The sequence below is a fragment of the Lynx canadensis genome, chromosome E1 (genome assembly GCF_007474595.2).
Source record: "Lynx canadensis isolate LIC74 chromosome E1, mLynCan4.pri.v2, whole genome shotgun sequence".
NCBI classification, from domain to species: domain Eukaryota; kingdom Metazoa; phylum Chordata; class Mammalia; order Carnivora; family Felidae; genus Lynx; species Lynx canadensis.
The window spans coordinates 1,924,728-1,941,445 of NC_044316.2; the positions used below are offsets into that span (position 1 = coordinate 1,924,728).

General features: G+C 59.2%; 1 protein-coding gene and 2 long non-coding RNA genes across 8 annotated transcripts; 1 reads left to right on the forward strand and 2 right to left on the reverse strand.

Moving 5' to 3' along the window:
* Positions 1 to 2,840: 2,840 nt before the first annotated feature.
* LOC115501396 (polyunsaturated fatty acid lipoxygenase ALOX12) lies at positions 2,841 to 14,948 on the forward strand. Of its 6 annotated transcripts, XM_030296454.1 has the most exons (15): positions 2,841 to 3,071; positions 3,208 to 3,304; positions 4,362 to 4,566; positions 5,614 to 5,695; positions 5,778 to 5,900; positions 5,999 to 6,102; positions 6,350 to 6,510; positions 7,329 to 7,472; positions 8,223 to 8,432; positions 10,657 to 10,743; positions 10,958 to 11,127; positions 11,902 to 12,023; positions 14,072 to 14,172; positions 14,293 to 14,463; positions 14,568 to 14,948. In XM_030296454.1, the coding sequence occupies exons 1-15, from the start codon at positions 3,043 to 3,045 to the stop codon at positions 14,745 to 14,747; spliced, it is 1,986 nt and encodes a 661-aa protein (XP_030152314.1). In that variant the 5' UTR covers positions 2,841 to 3,042; the 3' UTR covers positions 14,748 to 14,948. The 6 variants fall into 6 exon arrangements, with proteins under 6 accessions (XP_030152314.1, XP_030152316.1, XP_030152317.1 ...); XM_030296455.1 differs by lacking the exons at positions 2,841 to 3,071; positions 3,208 to 3,304 and adding an exon at positions 3,610 to 3,831 and having other exon boundaries at positions 11,938 to 12,023; XM_030296453.1 differs by lacking the exons at positions 2,841 to 3,071; positions 3,208 to 3,304 and adding an exon at positions 3,611 to 3,831.
* Positions 10,665 to 16,689, reverse strand: LOC115501401. The gene is made up of 3 exons (XR_003964783.1): positions 16,395 to 16,689; positions 12,612 to 14,476; positions 10,665 to 11,312 (listed from the first exon to the last, which is right to left on the reverse strand). It is a non-coding gene; the product is annotated as an uncharacterized LOC115501401 (long non-coding RNA).
* On the reverse strand, positions 14,775 to 16,384 carry LOC115501402. The gene is made up of 2 exons (XR_003964784.1): positions 15,426 to 16,384; positions 14,775 to 15,044 (listed from the first exon to the last, which is right to left on the reverse strand). It is a non-coding gene; the product is annotated as an uncharacterized LOC115501402 (long non-coding RNA).
* Positions 16,690 to 16,718: the final 29 nt, after the last annotated feature.

Genomic DNA, 16,718 nt, shown 5'->3' on the forward strand with positions numbered 1-16,718 from the left:
CCAAGTTGTCCTCAAGGAACAGTGACAAATTCATACAGCCCCGTGCCCAAAGTGGGCCCCAAACGCTCATAGTGCCGGGGCGAGGGGGTCATCCTCTAGACTGGCTGTGGTCGGAACCACATTGGCACGGGAGATAGGAGGGGATGCAATTATTCTTACGTTTATGTTTAGAAAAACACTATTTTTTTAAATTCACTTTTTAAAAGTTTATTTATTTTGGGGGGGGGGGAGGGGTAGAGAGAGAGGGAGAGAGGGAATCCCAAGCAGGCTGCCCACTGTCAGTGCAGAGCTGGACTTGGGCCTCGAACTCACGGACCGTGAGATCATGACCTGAGCCGAAGTCGGACGGACGCTTAACCTGAACCGACAGAGCCACCCGGGCGCCCCTAGAAAAACACTTTAACGAGCCTTTCCGGCTCGAACACGTAAGGGCCATCCCCCTCCCCCACAGGCCCCCGGGGAGAGTGAGAGGGCTTTGATCAAGGAGTTCACGTGCCCTGTGAAGGGAGGTGGTGGCAATGTGGGAGTCGGCTGCTGGGCCCGGAGAACAGGGCCTGGGGGTCTGGAAGAGGGGGGAGCTCGGCTTCGGTGGGCCCGTGTGGCAGGTGAGGGCCTCCCTACCGCAGAGGGCCAGGCAAACTCAATCCCGCAACAGGCCTAAGAACAAAATGATCATCGTAAGGACAAAAAATAAAAAAATAAAAAAATGAAGAGGCTTAGTTCTCCCTGTTGAAGACAAGAGGCTTCTCCACTGTTCCCTGGTCTGAGAGCATCTCTGTCAGAAAACCTTTCGTTTTAAGTTCCTTCTCCATCTCCGTAAAATGCATGGAAATCCCCTTAGAAGCTAAACAAGCTTTAGATCCAAGAATGTCTTTCCCAAGGACCCAGGATCCACCCCTTTGAAATGCCAACATCAAAGGAGATGGAGCCCCTCTCTTCTGGCTTCCGTGGGAGGCTGGAAGCCCGACTGGGGGGGCGCTCCGTGCTCCAACTTGCGGAACCAGCTGCCGTCATCAAGATACAAGAAGTCTGCTTTCCTCACGACGAGGCCTGGCAGGAACACAGACCGCCATCAGTTACCAGGGGGACTTGGGATGAATGGGGCGTGACAAAGGGTGCCGCCAAGCCTTTTACTTGAGGACCGGTTACTCTTAACTTGAGATCATACTTGTGTGTGTGTGGCTGTATGAAAGGGACCATTTCCTTCTGTCCGTGAGTCTCTTAGCAGATTGCCTGTGAGACGTGTCACGTTCTGGTTTAAAGCGTAGTCAATGACAAAACTGTTCGGGGGCGCCCGGGGGGCTCCGTCGGTTGAGCGTCCGACTTCGGCTCAGGTCATGATCTCGCGGTCTGTGAGTTCGAGCCCCGCATCGGGCTCTGTGCTGATGGCTCCGAGCCTGGGGCCTGCTTTGGATTCTCTGTCTCCTCCTCTCTGCCTCTCCCCCCACTGGTGCTCTATCTCTTTCAAAAACAAATAAATATTCGGGGCGCCTGGGTGGCTCAGTCGGTTGAGCGTCCGACTTCGGCTCGGGTCATGATCTCGCGGTCAGTGAGTTCGAGCCCCGCGTCGGGCTCTGTGCCGACAGCCTGGAGCCTGGAGCCTGCTTTGGATTCTGTCTCTCTCTCTCTCTGCCCCTCCCCTGCTCATGCCCTGTCTCTCTGTGTCTCTCAGAAATAAATAAACATTTAACAAAAAGACTTTTTTAAATAATAAAACTGTTTCTTTCTCTGCAATCTTTGTGGAGGGGTTCTCCTGGGTTGGGAATTTGGGTTTTTAACTATATTTCCCCAACATAACCCACATGCTTAAAAAAGGAAAAAGAAAGGAAGTGAGAGGAAGGGCCTAGAGGAGTAAGACCCCCTCATGGGAAACTGGGGTCTTTGGAGGGACACGGAAAACAGGGCAGGGAAGGGCAGAGGAATGTCCAGGAGTGATGCGGACAACATTCAACTGGGAATTGTTTCCAGTCTGTAAATAACAGAATGGTAGCAGATAACACACATTGGCATCGTCTAAGTGTTTTAAACGTATAAACTCATGTAACATATGCTCTACTTGGGCCTATTCTTAAATATTTACTTCCCCCTCTGCCACGTGACTTTGCAATGCACCAGACAGGGCAGAAGGGGCGTCACAAAGGGGCAGAGAAGCAGGTTCAAGTGTGGACTGACTTGGGAAGTAGGTATGAGACAAATTCTTTTATAGGCAAAAGCGACCTTTGAAGGGGGTGTGTGTGGAAAAGGTCAGAGCCAGCCACTACACAGGCTGGGAACGCGAGCCATTTTATTTGGGTATTACAGAGCGGGGCGGTCCCCCAAACTGGAGGAACCGGGAGCCTGCGAATGGCAGACGGACGGTGCTGAGCACAGAGGACACAGGTGGAGAGGAGTCTCGAAAATACGAGGGAGGACGACGCCCAGTGCAGATCAGACACTTCCGTGCAGTTTGGAGGCTGTTCTGCGGGTCTAGAAGCCCTCTTACCCCCAATAACCAACAGACCAAATCATTTTTGAGGGTCAGGCGCAAGAAAGCAGACTTACTTTGCTCTGGCCCAGGCCACCAGACATACACCCTGGGGGCCAAACGCTTATAAGTGACCCGGAGCCAGGTCTAGGCAGGGACCTGCGGGAGGCGTCTTCGGATTCCTGGATGACAAAGCCCCAGTCCTGGGGTCTACAGAGTCCCTAAGCAGCACGGGCCCCACCGCTGTTCCCTAGTTTCCTGCCCCGAGAGCCAGGAGAGCCACTCAGGAAATTGCTGGGGGGAGGAGGAAAGATAAGGACAGCAGGGAAGAGGACAAAAGGGGAACTTAATGCCTAACAAAAGCCACTTACATAGAAGGTTTGAGAAGAGAACAATTCTGGTTAAGGGAAGAAGGCATCAGGGTCAGTGACGTGAAGACAAAAATTAACCTGTTACATACTGAAGGCTAAGGGACTCCGTTCACCGGAAAGGACCAAGGTCACGGGAACTGCCCGCCCGACTCCACGCTGCACCCTAACACCTGCGACCCTAACATCTGCACGCACTCCGAAGGGTGGATGCCAGGAGTTTGCGCCGCCCTGCCTCGGTGAGGCCTCTGTTTCTGGTGTCCCCGGGTCCTGCAGCCAGGACGTGTGAAAACGGCCCCGGGAAGGAGGGGGACCAGCCTTTGACCTGTCACTTTTCCAGGTTCTAGGGAACTAACTCCTGGTCATTTCTCGCAGGGCCGGGCTCCAACGCGGTAGAAACCAGGCGCCGCGGGCCCGCCGGGGTCCTTCTACCGGAGGCCAGCGCGGCCCCCCCCCAGCCAGCCTTCCCCAGGTGCCAGCCCAGGGAGGCCGAGACCCCCTCACCCCCTCTTCCTCCCCACTTTCCCGAAGGCCTGGAGCCTCATCCTTGCAGCCCCCGACCCTGCGGCCCCAGCCCCACCCCTCCCCCCCTGGCCGGTGCGGCGGGCGCCTCCAGCCTCTCGGCCCCGCCCACCGGGCCCCCTTTATCTTCCCGCAGCCCCCCCCCCCCCAGCCGTCTCCTCCGCGCACAGGTTCGGGCTCGCCTGGGGCGGGGACTGGGGAGCGCCCGAGAGTTGCGAGGGGGCGGGGACGCAGGCCCCTCTTTAAAGGCCCGCGACGGGCCGGAGGCGCCCCGACAGCCGCCGGCGGCCCCGGGCGATCCCGACGCGCAGGCCCCGGAGCCCGAGCTGCGGCGGGACCGCCATGGGCCGCTACCGCATCGGCGTGGCCACCGGCGCCTGGCTCTTCTCCGGGTCGCACAACCGCGTGCAGCTGTGGCTGGTCGGGGCGCGCGGGGAGGCACGGCTGGAGCTGCGGCTGCGGCCGGCGCGGGGCCAGGTCAGACGCCCCGAGCGGGGACCCCGACTTTGGCCGGGCCTGGGCTCGCGGCGGGAGGGCGGCGGGGACGCGGGCGGCGGGGACGCGGGCGGCGGGGACGCGGGCGGCGAGCGACGGCGAGGTCGCGCCGGCGGAGACAGGAGCCGGAGCCCGGGCCGGGCTCAAGTCCCTTCTCCCTCCGGTCCTCGCAGCCTCCCCACTGGGCTTCCCCAAGTGACCCCAGAGCCGGTGTCAATGCGGGATCGGAGGTCCCGCCAGAGGCTGCTCCGAGGGCGGGCGCGGTGACAGCTCAGGGCTGGGCCCATGTGGGCGACGACGCTCAGTCACTGATCGCTGACCCCGCGGGCCGTGCCCCGCGCGCCCTCGTCCTCCCGGGCCCGCGCCGCGCAGGTGTCCGGAGAGGGGAACAAGGGCTGCCGTCTCTGGAGGCCTTGGGCAGCGGGGGCTCCGCAAAGGCGCCCCCGACCCCCACGAAGACGGCCTCTCCCCGGGCCCCTGCTCCTAAGTGTCGCGGACTGTGGCCCCCGCAGGAGGAGGAGTTCGAGCGCGACGTCCCCAAGGACCTGGGGCCCCTGCAGTTCGTGAAGCTGCGCAAACACCACTCGCTGGTGGACGACGCTTGGTTCTGCGACTGCATCACCGTGCGCGGCCCCGGAGCCTGCGAGGAGGCCACCTTCTTCCCCTGCTACCGCTGGCTGCAAGGCCAGGACGTGCTGAGCCTGCCCGAGGGCACCGGTGAGGGGTGGGGGGCGGGGAAGCGGTATGGACACTGGGGACCTCGGGGGTCCCCAGGAGGGGCTTGAAAACAGTGGGTGCTCGGCAGATGAGGTAGGGAAAAGGCAAGGATCAGGGAAAAGTTCTCAGTCCCCAAGTGACACACAGAGTAAGGCGACTGGAGGGGAAGAAGGATCTGGAGAGCCCTCTTCCAATGAGGGGAAGGGGCCTGGGGGCTGCAGCACTGATGGAAAAGAGTGGAAGGCAGGTCTCTGTGTGGCTGGACAAGTGAGGGCAGCGACAGTCAGGACAGCATGCGCAGCAGGGGACCGCTCGGGGAAGACCACGAACCAGGCCGAGAAAGCACGCAGACCCCTGGGAGGGACAGGGCGCACCCCGACAGCGGGCCGGAGGAGGAGGCAGTTCGGATTGGTCACTGTTCCAGACGAGTCCTGAGACCAACACGGACAAGGACGGTAAGGATGGGCGCCTGAGAGGGGGCTCCGACACAGGTGAGTGCGGGCACAGAGAAGAGCTGGAACCCGTCAACACAGACAGACTGTGCCTCTGAGGCTAAGAAAGGTGAAGTGAGGGAAAGAAGGCCAACCCAGCAGCTCCTCGATGGCTTCTGAAGACAGCCGCAGGTGTGACAGGTGAGGGTGCAGACGTGTGAAACTGAGCCAAGCTGATACGTGGTAGAAAGAGGTGCGGTCACACGAGTGATTCAGATTTTATCAGCTTAATTAAGGTGATGAATCCAACCCCCGGTATTGATGAAATAGGGTCAGGGAGGGAAAGACAGGCTCACAAACATGGGGGACAACCATGACGTTTGTGTCTCAGGGCAAGGGCTGAGCGCAGAGGTGAGGGCCCCCGGGGAGTGCAAGGTCGGCAGGTCTGGGAAGCGCTCGTCTGGGCGACTGATCACATGAGGCACAGGGAGAGACAGAAGCGACAAAGCAGAACGGGGCCCTCGGGCCCTGACCACCGTGGCTAAGACGAGGACAAGCAGGGGAGAGCCCAGGACCACGCAAAACCGTGTGGCCAATCACCTTTGTGTCTCCCCAGCGCGCCTGGCAGGAGACAATGCCTTGGACGTGTTCCAGAAGCATCGGGAGAAAGAGCTGAAGGAGAGACGAAGACTGTACTGGTGAGCCCTGTCCCCCCCTCCCCGGGCCCCGCCCCTCTCGCTGACGGAGACACCCTCCCTGAAGTCCCCTCCTGTCTCCCAGCTGGGCCACCTGGAAGGAAGGGTTACCCCGGACGATAGCGGCAGAACGCCAGGACGATCTGCCTCCAAACTCGAGGTTCCATGAGGAAAAGAGGCTGGACTTCGAGTGGGCACTGAAGGCAGGGTGAGGAAGCCTGGGGCTCAGAGCGGAGCAGGGCGGGGAGACCGGACAACGGCGGCAGCGCAAGAGGGGCTGGGCTCACGTCCCCACACCCGTCCTAGGGCTCTGGAGACGGTCCTCAAGCGCGTTTACACCCTCCTGAGCTCCTGGAGCCGCCTGGAGGATTTTGACCAGATCTTCTGGGGCCAGAAGAGCGACCTGGCTGGTCAGTGGTTCCCCCAGGTCTCGATACGTCCCCGATGGCCCCGCTGGGTGACCCGCCCTTCACACCCCATAGTCCCCTTGACTCCTCAGACCCTGTCGGCCGACCAGGTCACAGAGGCCTCCAGAGTGACGAGCCAGGGGCCGCAGACAGGGTGGTCACGTGCCTGAACCGCCCGGGTAGGGCCTGGAAGGGAGGGACATCCGGGAGGTGACAAATACCCCCTCCTCCACTCCCCCTGGCCCCACAGAGAGGGTTCACCACTGCTGGCGGGACGATGAACTTTTCGGCTACCAGTTCCTCAACGGCGCCAACCCCATGGTGCTGAGACGCTCCGCCTCCCTGCCCTCCCGGCTGGTGCTGCCCTCGGGGACCGAGGCGCTAGGGGCCCAGCTGGAGAGAGAACTCCAGGTACTCGGTCTCCTTGGCCGTGTGGGCGGGGGAAGCGGTGAAGGCGAGGGACCAAAGATGGGTCAGGGGAAGGGAGGCCTGGTCGCCCACTGTGCCGGGCTGCGGGGCCCCGTGCAGAGAGCCTAAGGATGACAAAGCGTGGAGACGGGTGCCGCGAGGAGCTCCCGGCACGGAGGGGAAACCGGACGAATTCCCAGGGCCCCGGCGGGGCCGGAGACGTTAGCAGGGACGATGACGTTCCCTGGCTGACGTCATACTCCCCGACAACGGCACCGCGGGCAGGGACGAAGGTGAAGAAGGCACCGCCAGTGGGCGAGACCTGGGGAGGCTGCCTGGAGGAGAGCAGGGTCTGGAAGGGCCGTGCGGGTGTGCGCACGTGCCGGCTGGATTCGGCGGCGGCCGTGGCCAGGGGCCCTCTGTGCGGCGCTCGGACGAAAAGGAGACATTTGGACGGGAAGCGAAAGAGCGTTTGCCAAGCTAGTGGGGACCAAACACAGGGAGCAGAGCACCGAGGGGTGACGGCGAAGGGGACCGGCCAGCCTGGCAAAAGGACAGCTTCCGGTACCCGTAACACAGACCGGGCCGGACGCGGGCCCGGCTCTGAGCCCAGATCCGCTAACCGCACGTGACGCTCCGTTTCTCGGCTCAGCGAACCTGACGGGGTGGGACCAGACGCTCCGGGCCTGCCAGCGGGGCTCTGGTGCCGACACAGGATGATGGCAAGAAGCTAGATCGAGGCCGTCGCCTGGCCTCTGCCTGGGCCCCCAGGGGTGCACCGTCGACCGTAACCTCGGGCGCGTCCCTCCTCCTCCCCGCAGAGCGGTTCCCTGTTTGAGGCTGACTTCAGCCTGCTGGACGGAATCCCGGCCAACGTGATCCGAGGAGAGAAGCAGTACCTGGCCGCCCCCCTCGTCATGCTCCAGATGCGGCCCGAGGGGAAGCTGCTGCCCGTGGTCATCCAGGTGAGGCGCCCTGGGCACCCCCTCCCCACACGGCTCTGTCCGCCCGACCTCTGCTCCCAGCTTCTTTGTCCCTCACCCCCACCTCACTCAGAGCGGCCGGTCCGCCTGTCACTCTTGGCTTGCTGGCTCACCCAACTGGAAGTTCCCGTTCTGTTCGAGAGCCATACTGGCCTTCTGGATTCTTACCCTGTACCCGGTGGTTCTCAAACTTCTGTGGGCATCACAGTCACGGGAGGGCCTGTTCAAACACAGGTGGCCGGGTCCCCCCACCAGACGTTCGGGTCCAGTAGGTCTGGGGGTAGGAAGTGGGAATCTGCATTTCTAACAAGTTCCAAAGCCGCTGCTGGTTTGGGGGCCACACTCTGAGAGACCTCTCCTCTCTCCGGGGCCCCTGACTCAACACCCATTGTCTCGCGAGTCCCTTTCTCCCACGGTTCTCGACGGTCCGGTCCGTCACCGAGTCCTGCCCACCGTCTCACAAACCCAGCTTCTCCTTCCCATTGCCCACCCTTGCTCGGGCCCAGGCTTGCTGGGCCCCCTGCTTCTGACGCTCCTGCATTCGCCCCACCATCTGGGCACCGGTGCGCAGCGCAGGTGGGAGGCAGGGTAGGAGGGGGCCTTGGTCTTCCTCCTAGACCCTAACCTGCAGGGAGCAACACCTTCCGTACTTGGCCGTGGCCGCCCCCGGAGCCGAGCAGAATGCCACACAGCAGGCGGAAGTTCAGTAACTGTCTGATTTCCTTCTTGCAGATCCAGCCCCCCAGCCCCAGCTGCCCCGCGCCCCCGCTGTTCCTGCCCTCGGATCCCCCGCTCGCCTGGCTCCTGGCAAAGATCTGGGTCCGCAATTCCGATTTCCAACTGCACCAGCTCCAGTATCATCTGCTCAACACTCACCTGGTGGCCGAGGTCATCGCCGTGGCCACCATGAGGTGCCTCCCAGGGCTGCACCCCGTCTTCAAGGTACGTCCTCTCCCCTCCGTGCCCCAGTTCACAACCCCAGAGAGAGGAGACAGCCCAATGCCAAGTGGCGCCGCAGGAACGCAAAAACGTTTACATCGGTTTGTGAACGAAAGCGGGGAGACGAGGAGCAAGACTGTACAGCCTGAAACCCGTGTGTTAATGACGTCAAGTCACTTAACGTTTCTTCGGGAACGCTCTGAAATTCTCAGGGAGCTGACGATGTAGCAATGAGCCTGGAGTACAGCTGGAATGTTGTTAGTAAGACAGCAGCCTTGTCCCTGCCTTTGGAGAGTCACTGTTCGGCCAGGAAGGCAAGTGACGCCCCAGAGAGCCACCCGGGAGAACAGTAACTGGGCCCGGAATTTGACGTCACCAGAGACAGCCTATGAGCACCACGGAACTCCCGGGGAATGTTCTGCTGCGACCGAAGAGCGTGCTGAGTCAGAACAGATCAAAAGGCCGGGAGAACGCCCCAGCAGGCTACCTGTACCTGCCCAGGACCGGCACACAGAGACACGCGCTGGCAAGGTGGGGGCGTGAATGAAAAGCGAAAAGAAGTCAGAGACTTCGTGGAGGGAGGGGACAACGGCCGCAGTGATCCCGGGTGGGCGACTGGAGACAGGCTGGAGGTCCACGCTCCCACGACACCTGGGAGCCCACAAGGTGGGGGGAACGCCCTAGAAGGTGGTGAAATTTTATACAACAGCGAGTTCAGGCTCCATGGCTAGGCAGAAGGCAGCAAAGTAAGCCTCGTGCTTGCTTAAAAATGTTCTCAACGTCTTGATGGCACTTTAGGTACAGGGACATGGCGGGGAGGGACAAAGCTGATACCAGCTTCTGAACGAGGCTGGTTGTCAGCAACGGCAAGGTCAGGAGAAGAGCCGGTCTGGAAGCAAAGACGGGGTGTCCAGTTTTAAATACGGGGCGCCGAAGCGTCGGCAGGTTGGCACGTGAGTCCCCGCCGTGGGGCTTCAGCTGGGGGCTCCCACCCCGCCCCCAAGCCTGGGCGGGCGCGGCCGCGGCCCCCGCGAGTCCGGGACAACACAGACAAGAGGGACACCAGCGTGCGCAATCGAGTCTCAGATCTTGCCGGTCTCGTGACGCCCCCGCGTCGCCGTCTTCCGCCCTTCTGGAGTGGGTTAGGCCTCTGTTCACGCTGGCGACCCCCCCCCCCCCCCCCCCCCCCCCCCCCCCCCCCCCCCGTCACCAGCGCAGCCCTGTCCCCGCCTCGCCCCGCTCATCACTACGCTGCCCCGAGGCACGTCAGCCCCACGGGAGAGCGAAGCTGCTAACGTCACAAAGATTCCTCCCGCAGCCTCTGGATCTGGACGCGGGGACAGACTGGAATCCTGACCTTGGCACCTCCCGGATGCGCGCTCAGGGTCCTTGGCTCCAAGCGGGGATGACGGGAGCTCCGCTGTGGGTTTGTGAGGGGTAACGCCACGGCGTGCCACAGGCTGAGAGCCACAAAGCACATTCGCTCTTGTGATTATGGTGGCTGTTAGGAGGGTTGTTGGCCCTCGGGGATCTTCTCTCCCCCTGTGGACTTGGGGCTTTCTAGGACACTCAGGGATCACCGGGGTCATTCCCCGCGTGCAGCCTCTACAGCGCAGATGAACCCCACACTGCAGGAAACCTGCACGTGACCTGGGCCGAAGTAACACAAAACAGTCTGAGATCAAAGAAACGCGTGTGGGGGTCAGACGGCCTTTTTCATGCCTAATAAAAAGCAGTTTCTTAAAGCTATTAAGATTAGAGGGGCCTAACCGCCAACCTGGGGCTGGGGCAGATGTGACGACGCCCCCCCCCCCACCAGTGTAAGCAGGCAGCTCAGTATGGCCCCTCCCACGACTCACAAACCCCCCCCCCAAAGGCGCCTCCCCTGGACTGCAGCGCCAGATGGGGGCGTGGCTCTGCAAACGAGCAGAGAGGCTAACTTAAGCTAGGAGTATGTGCACGATAGAGATATAAAAGAAAATAAAAAGGACACGTACACTCAAGGCGGGAGTAACGAAGAGCAGTGGTAACAGCCGCAGCCGCAGCCTGACTCCCGGGGCAGCAGAGGGCACGAGAGCGAGTGCTCAGGGACGCACAGACAGGCCTGTCCCCGCAGCACCAGGGAGGAAAGCGTCCAGGGGGGAGAGGGCCACCAGGCCTGGCGCCACACCCCAGGAGGAGAGACCCCAGCGTGGCCTCCCTAACCCCCCACCCCCCTCCACCCCAGCTCTTGATCCCGCACATCCGCTATACCTTGGAAATCAACACCCGGGCCAGATCCCAGCTCATCTCGGAAGGAGGAATATTTGATAAGGTAAGGAGGTGACGGGCCACGGGGTGGGGCTCATCACCCAGCATTCCGTGACCTCCCGCCACTTTCAGGATCCCAGACGGTGGGAGTGTCCTGGCCCTAAACCCACGCGCCTGTCCCTCTAAGCTCGTGTCTTTAAATGTGGAACCCCACCTCCGAGCCCCTGCACACCGTGCTCGGTCTTTTCCCTCAAGGCCTCTCTTCTCTCTTGTCGCAGGCGGTGAGCACTGGCGGAGGGGGCCACGTGCACTTGCTCCGTCGGGCCATGGCCCAGCTGACCTACAGCTCCCTCTGTCCTCCTGACGACCTGGCTGCGCGGGGCCTGCTGGGAATCCCAAGTGCCCTCTACGCCCACGACGCCCTACGGCTCTGGGAGATCATTGCCCGGTGGGTGAGAGTGGCGGCTGGGAAATGCAGGGGCTTCGGGGAGGGGGCCAGCGGGGCTCTGACCTGAGGTCAGCATGGGACAAAACTCCCACACGAAACCTAGAAGGTCCAGGGGCGCCTGGGGGGCTCAGTCGGTTAAGCGCCCGACTTTGGAAGGTCCAGACAGGAGGCGCAGGAGCTCAGTCCTGGGGAGACAGGAAGAGTCAGGAGGCAGCGGACGTGCAGGAAGGGTGGGCAGGTAAAGCACGGGGTCTGGCGGAGTCAGGGATTCTGTCAGAAGAATGCCTTTTTCAGCCGCGGGTCCAGAATTCTTTTTTTTTTTCCCCGTTTGTTTATATATTTATTTGTTTTAACGTTTATTTGTATTTTTGAGAGACAGAGCCAGAGCAAGAGTGGGAGAGGGGGAGGGGCAGAGAGAGAGGGAGACACAGAATCTGAAGGAGGCTCCAGGCACGGAGCTGTCAGCACAGAGCCCGACGCGGGGCTCGAACCCATGAACCGTGAGATCATGACCCGAGCCGAAGTTGGATGCTCAACCGACTGAGCACCCAGGTGCCCTACGAGTCCAGAACTCTTAAAACTAATGGCACACGTTTCCTTCCTTTCTAAACTAGCGTTTGGAAAGAGCTAGGGAACGTCCCCCAAGACAACGCCGGTAAGACCTGTCCCCACAAACAGTGAGCGTCAGCTGGGCAGAGGCCGCAGGAAGGGAGTAGAGGTCAGAGGCTGGCGCCTTCTCCCCTCAAGGAGCTCAGCCCCTTCTCCTCTGGGCAGGTACGTGCAGGGCATCGTCCGCCTTTTCTACCACAGGGACGACGTCGTGAGAGGGGACCCTGAGCTGCAGGCCTGGTGCCGGGAGATCACCGAGGTGGGGCTGTGCCAGGCCCAGGACCGAGGTAGGACCCTCCCCAGAGACAGGAGCCCCATCTCGGTCCTGCCCCTCTGGGTTCAGGCCCCAACCCCTCACCACACCCCCCTCTCCAGCCACGCATGAAGCTTCGGAATCCCGTTCCGAACTGAAGATAATTCCAGATACCCAGGGACTGTCCTCCGCAGAGACCCTGGCCATCAATCTTTACTGCCATCCCCTAGCCCGAGTCACAGATGCCCCTAATCCGCCACAGCACGGGGGCCCGATAAGACCAGGACCACAGCCAGGGTGGGACGTGCCCGGGTCCCGCTGGGGCTCCCGTGCTCTCCTCGTGGTTATTTTCCTACATGCGATACAAACGGGGTGAGTTTTTCACCGAGGCCCGGGGTCCGGCACTCAGCTTCCCCGCCTTCTCCTCCTGCTTCTGTGCACACGCTCTGGGCGTACTGCACACGCCCACGGTGCACGGTCACATCTGGGGCACACTCAGCACCGTCCGCGCCTTGGCACAGACCTGAACTCCATGCACTGCCCCTCGGGGTCCCGGTTCCGAGGCCAATCGGGCCTCCCTTCCCCTCGGCCGAGATCTAGCCTCCGCCGTTGGCACCCCCACCTGCGCTTTAACCTCTGGGGAAGACACAGCTTTTCTCAGCCTTTGGCGGGTCCATCCTCCCTCTCCAGCACACACGGGCCAGCAGGGACCGCTTGAAATCATCCTTCGGGCATCCTGCGTCCGGGGAGCCGCTCTGGCCAGGCCCTGGGGGTACAGTGGGCGATAAACCAATGCCTACACTCCCCCTTCCGGGGCAAACTTTCCCTGGTACACCTCAGTCCCAGAAAACCCTTCTTCCTCTCCCTAACCATCTCCTCCCAACCACCATCTACATCTGGAAGATAAAAATAAACACTCATATGGCAGCTTTAATCTCCACCGACTGCCTCTCATTCTCTCTTTTCCCCTCTCCCCCCCACCCCCACCCCGGTTCTCATGGTGCTCTTTGCCTAATTTTCCCGATAGCCTTTCTAGAGGAAATGTGCTAAAATTAAAAACAGCTTGAGAAAAGCAGTCAGGACCCGGAGTTCAAGGTCAGCCTCTGCCTTTTCCCAAAGATGGGATCCTGCCCAGCAGGTTAATCTCTCTGGTCTTTGATTTTTTTTTTTTAATCTACAGAAGGGGAGTGATTATATGTTCCCCTTAACAGGATAATTGGGTCTCTGAGTCCCCACCTCCACTGTAAAACCAGTGGCCCGAGACAACCTTTGTGGAAACCCTCTCTTGGCCATGACACCACAAACACGGGACTTCTCGTAATCCTCACCTTGTAACTCAGACACTTATAATGCCCTTGTTCCAGAGTAGGAGGAAACATCCCTAAATTCTTAACCCCTTTTTGAGGCAGAAGATATTCTATCAGTCAGAGCTGTTCACCCCCAACCCTTCCGTAATAATAATTATTATTTATTGAGAATTTATAATGTATTAGGTGACTTCAATGCATTTTCTCTTTTATAAGGCAGGTGGCATCCACACTTTACAGGTGAAGAAACCGGGGTTCAGAGAGATTAAGTCATTGGTCTAAGGCACCCAAATATTATTGCTTGAACCTGAATTGAAACTCACATCTAATGCAAATATACTTGAATAAAGGAACAAATACCCATCAATGCCAAAACACAGGTGACCCTTAAATAACGCAGGGGTGAGGGCACCGACCCTCCCCCACACACCCAGCAGTTACAAATCCGCATCTACTTTCTGACTCCCCCCAAAACTTCACTACCAAGAGCCTACCGTTGACCGGAAGCTTTACCAGTAACATAAACAGTCAATTAGCATGTATTTTGTGTGTTCTATGTTATCATATGCGGTATTCTGACGATAAAGCGAGCTAGGGAAAAGAAAACGTCAAGAAAACCGTAAGGAGCATACATTTGTAATACCGTACAGTAAATAACCCACACATAAGCGGACCTGTGCAGTTCAACCCCGAGCGGTGCAGACATCCCAAGACGTCAGCCTTCAGGTCTCTCCTCTCCGGCCGTAGCCTCCAAACCCCCTTCCTCTCTGCCCAGGTTTCCCTGCCTCCTTCCAGTCCCAGAGTCAGCTCTGTCATTTCCTTACGATGTGCGTCTTCACTTGCACTGCCCAGCACGGGGCCATCAACCAGGGCCAGGTATGACAGCCGGCAGCCCGGGTCCCCGAAGGCAAGTGTCGGACCTTGGGATTCCCAAGGGAAAGACGGGGGTTCCAAGCAGAAGTACCAGGACCCTAGGCTTGCAGTTTCTTCCCCCAGCTGGACTGGTACGCCTGGGTCCCTAACGCCCCGTGCACCATGCGGATGCCCCCACCCACGACCAAGGAAGACGTGAAAATGGCCACAGTGATGGGCTCACTACCTGACATCCGACAGGCCTGTCTTCAAATGACCATCACGTGGCACCTGGGTCGCCGCCAGCCAGACATGGTGAGACAGGACTCTGGGAAAAGTCAGAAGGGAGACATGAGAGTGAGGGTCTGCATGCTTCTGCCTTTGGACTAGAAACTGACCGACGCTTTGTTCTTTCCCAGGTACCTCTGGGGCACCACAAAGAAAAGTATTTCTCAAGCCCCAAGGCCAAGGCTGTACTAAGCCAATTCCAAACAGATCTGGAAAACTTAGAAAGAGAGATCACAGCCCGGAATGCACAAGTGGACCTGCCCTACGACTACCTGAGGCCCAGCCGCATAGAGAACAGTGTTACCATCTGAGCTCTAGGGCGCCCCCGCCTGGAGGCCTTCAGATCCGCGCTAGTGCCGATGCTTCATCTGGAATTTCCAGGAGTCCAGTCTCTGCTGCTAAAGCTCTACTCTCTCCCCCCAACTAAAGCCCCCACGTCAGTATCCCACCAGTCCGGGGGGGCCGCAAACCTTTTCTGTAAAGGGCCAGCAATAAATGTCTCAGGCTTTGCAGGCCACGCGGTCTCTGTCACAACCACTTAACGGTCCCGAAACGGCACAAAAGCAGCCACAGACGATAGGTCACTGGAATGAGGTGTCACTGTGCTCCTGTAAAACTGTACTTATGAGCCGTGAAATATGAACTTCAAAGTGTCACAAAACGGTCTTCTTCTTTTGGCTTAGTCAACCATTTAGAAATGCAAGAAAACCTGGTGTTTTGCTGGATGGACCCGCACAGACCGTGGGCTCGATTTAACCCGCAGTGGGGGGACCTGCCTGGGGCTGCTCTGCGCTAGCCTGAGGCACTGCCCCGACTCTGCAAAAACGGTTCCAGAGAACCTCTCGGAGGTTTCTTGGATAAATCAACTACCTCAACTAATTCTCCTTTCCCGGGAGCTAGACTTCCTGTGGAGTGGCCAACTTAAATCTTCCTGCCTCTGTTTTTTGGCAACGCCCCCTCCACCCTGTTCCCCCTATTTGTACACCTACCCCAAAAGCCCTTGAGTAACAATGATGCTCCTGGGCAAAATAAACACCCGCGTGCCTTGATGGCTTCCCCCCCCACCACCACCACCAACACCTCCACCAGTCTCAAGCATGGGAGGCATGAAATTCATGTCCCAAGGCCACTTTGCCAGCTCCTTTGGTATCCCAGGGTCTGTGTTTCCCAGGATTCAAGTTCTTTCTCACAACCTGTTTCAGAATGATATGCATTAAATAAATGGGGGGAAAAGTACCACAAAGTTGTTCTAATCACGGACACAGTGTTTCTTCGCGTTTGGTAACAAAACGTGACTTAAGGATTCCCGATGCTAAGAGCCCTTGGGGTCTCGGGATCAAAATAGCCCCTCTCGATTATGCGGTGGATCACTGCCCTCACTAGAATGGGTACAACGGGCTCAGTGGAAAACGGTGTTCTCCAAACACCCTAGCTCCCTAAACAATTCTCACAAACCTGCCCCTCGCCAGTGAAGTAGACAAGCTTTCTCCTCGGAGTGGGTGATCGATTCCCATTGTTAAAGTCTTGTGCCCTACACCTTATTCAAGGAGCCTATGATCACTTTCCGTGGTTCGCACGCAGCAGGGAAGCAAAGTGGCATCACTCTGGTGTACTTACTCCTTTCTCCAAATACATTTAGCAAGACCACTCCCCCTACACACACAGCATGTTCACGGAGTCTGTTTTCCCGAGACTTTTCCTAACGCCCCGCATTTCTCCTGGGTTTGGGCATCCAGAACTATTCAGTATTCTGCGTTTGGTAACAAAACGTGACTTAAGGATTCCCGATGCTAAGAGCCTTCAATTCTGAAGCCTCCTGGCCACGACTGCACGCTTGGCCTCGGGAAGGGGCTCCCATCTGCTTTCATCGTGTCAGAGTATCTATTTTTAAAGGCAGGGATGAGAAAAAAGGAGATAGAGGCGGTCTTTCTCGGTGTAAATCCCTATGTGTCACTTACCATGCCCCCCATCACGGGACACCACCCGCAACTAGCGTATCTGAGGGGGAAAATTCGAGTAGCTCCAATCCTGCGCGCCTCAGAGCCCGACGCCACGGTTACCAGAAGCTCCGCCAGAGCTACTCCTTCCCCGGGCGCCGCTGCGCTGCTTCCTCGTCACGTGACGCGCAGTATTCGGTCACGTGGCGCGCTGGGTCCTCCCATTCCAGCCTGGGCCGGGGGGGGTGACCAAGAAAGCGGAGGCGTTGCTCCGACAATAATCCGCGCCCCAGCTACATAGATCATGAGGGGTTCCTGGGGGGGCCGTCTCGGCCTCACACGCCT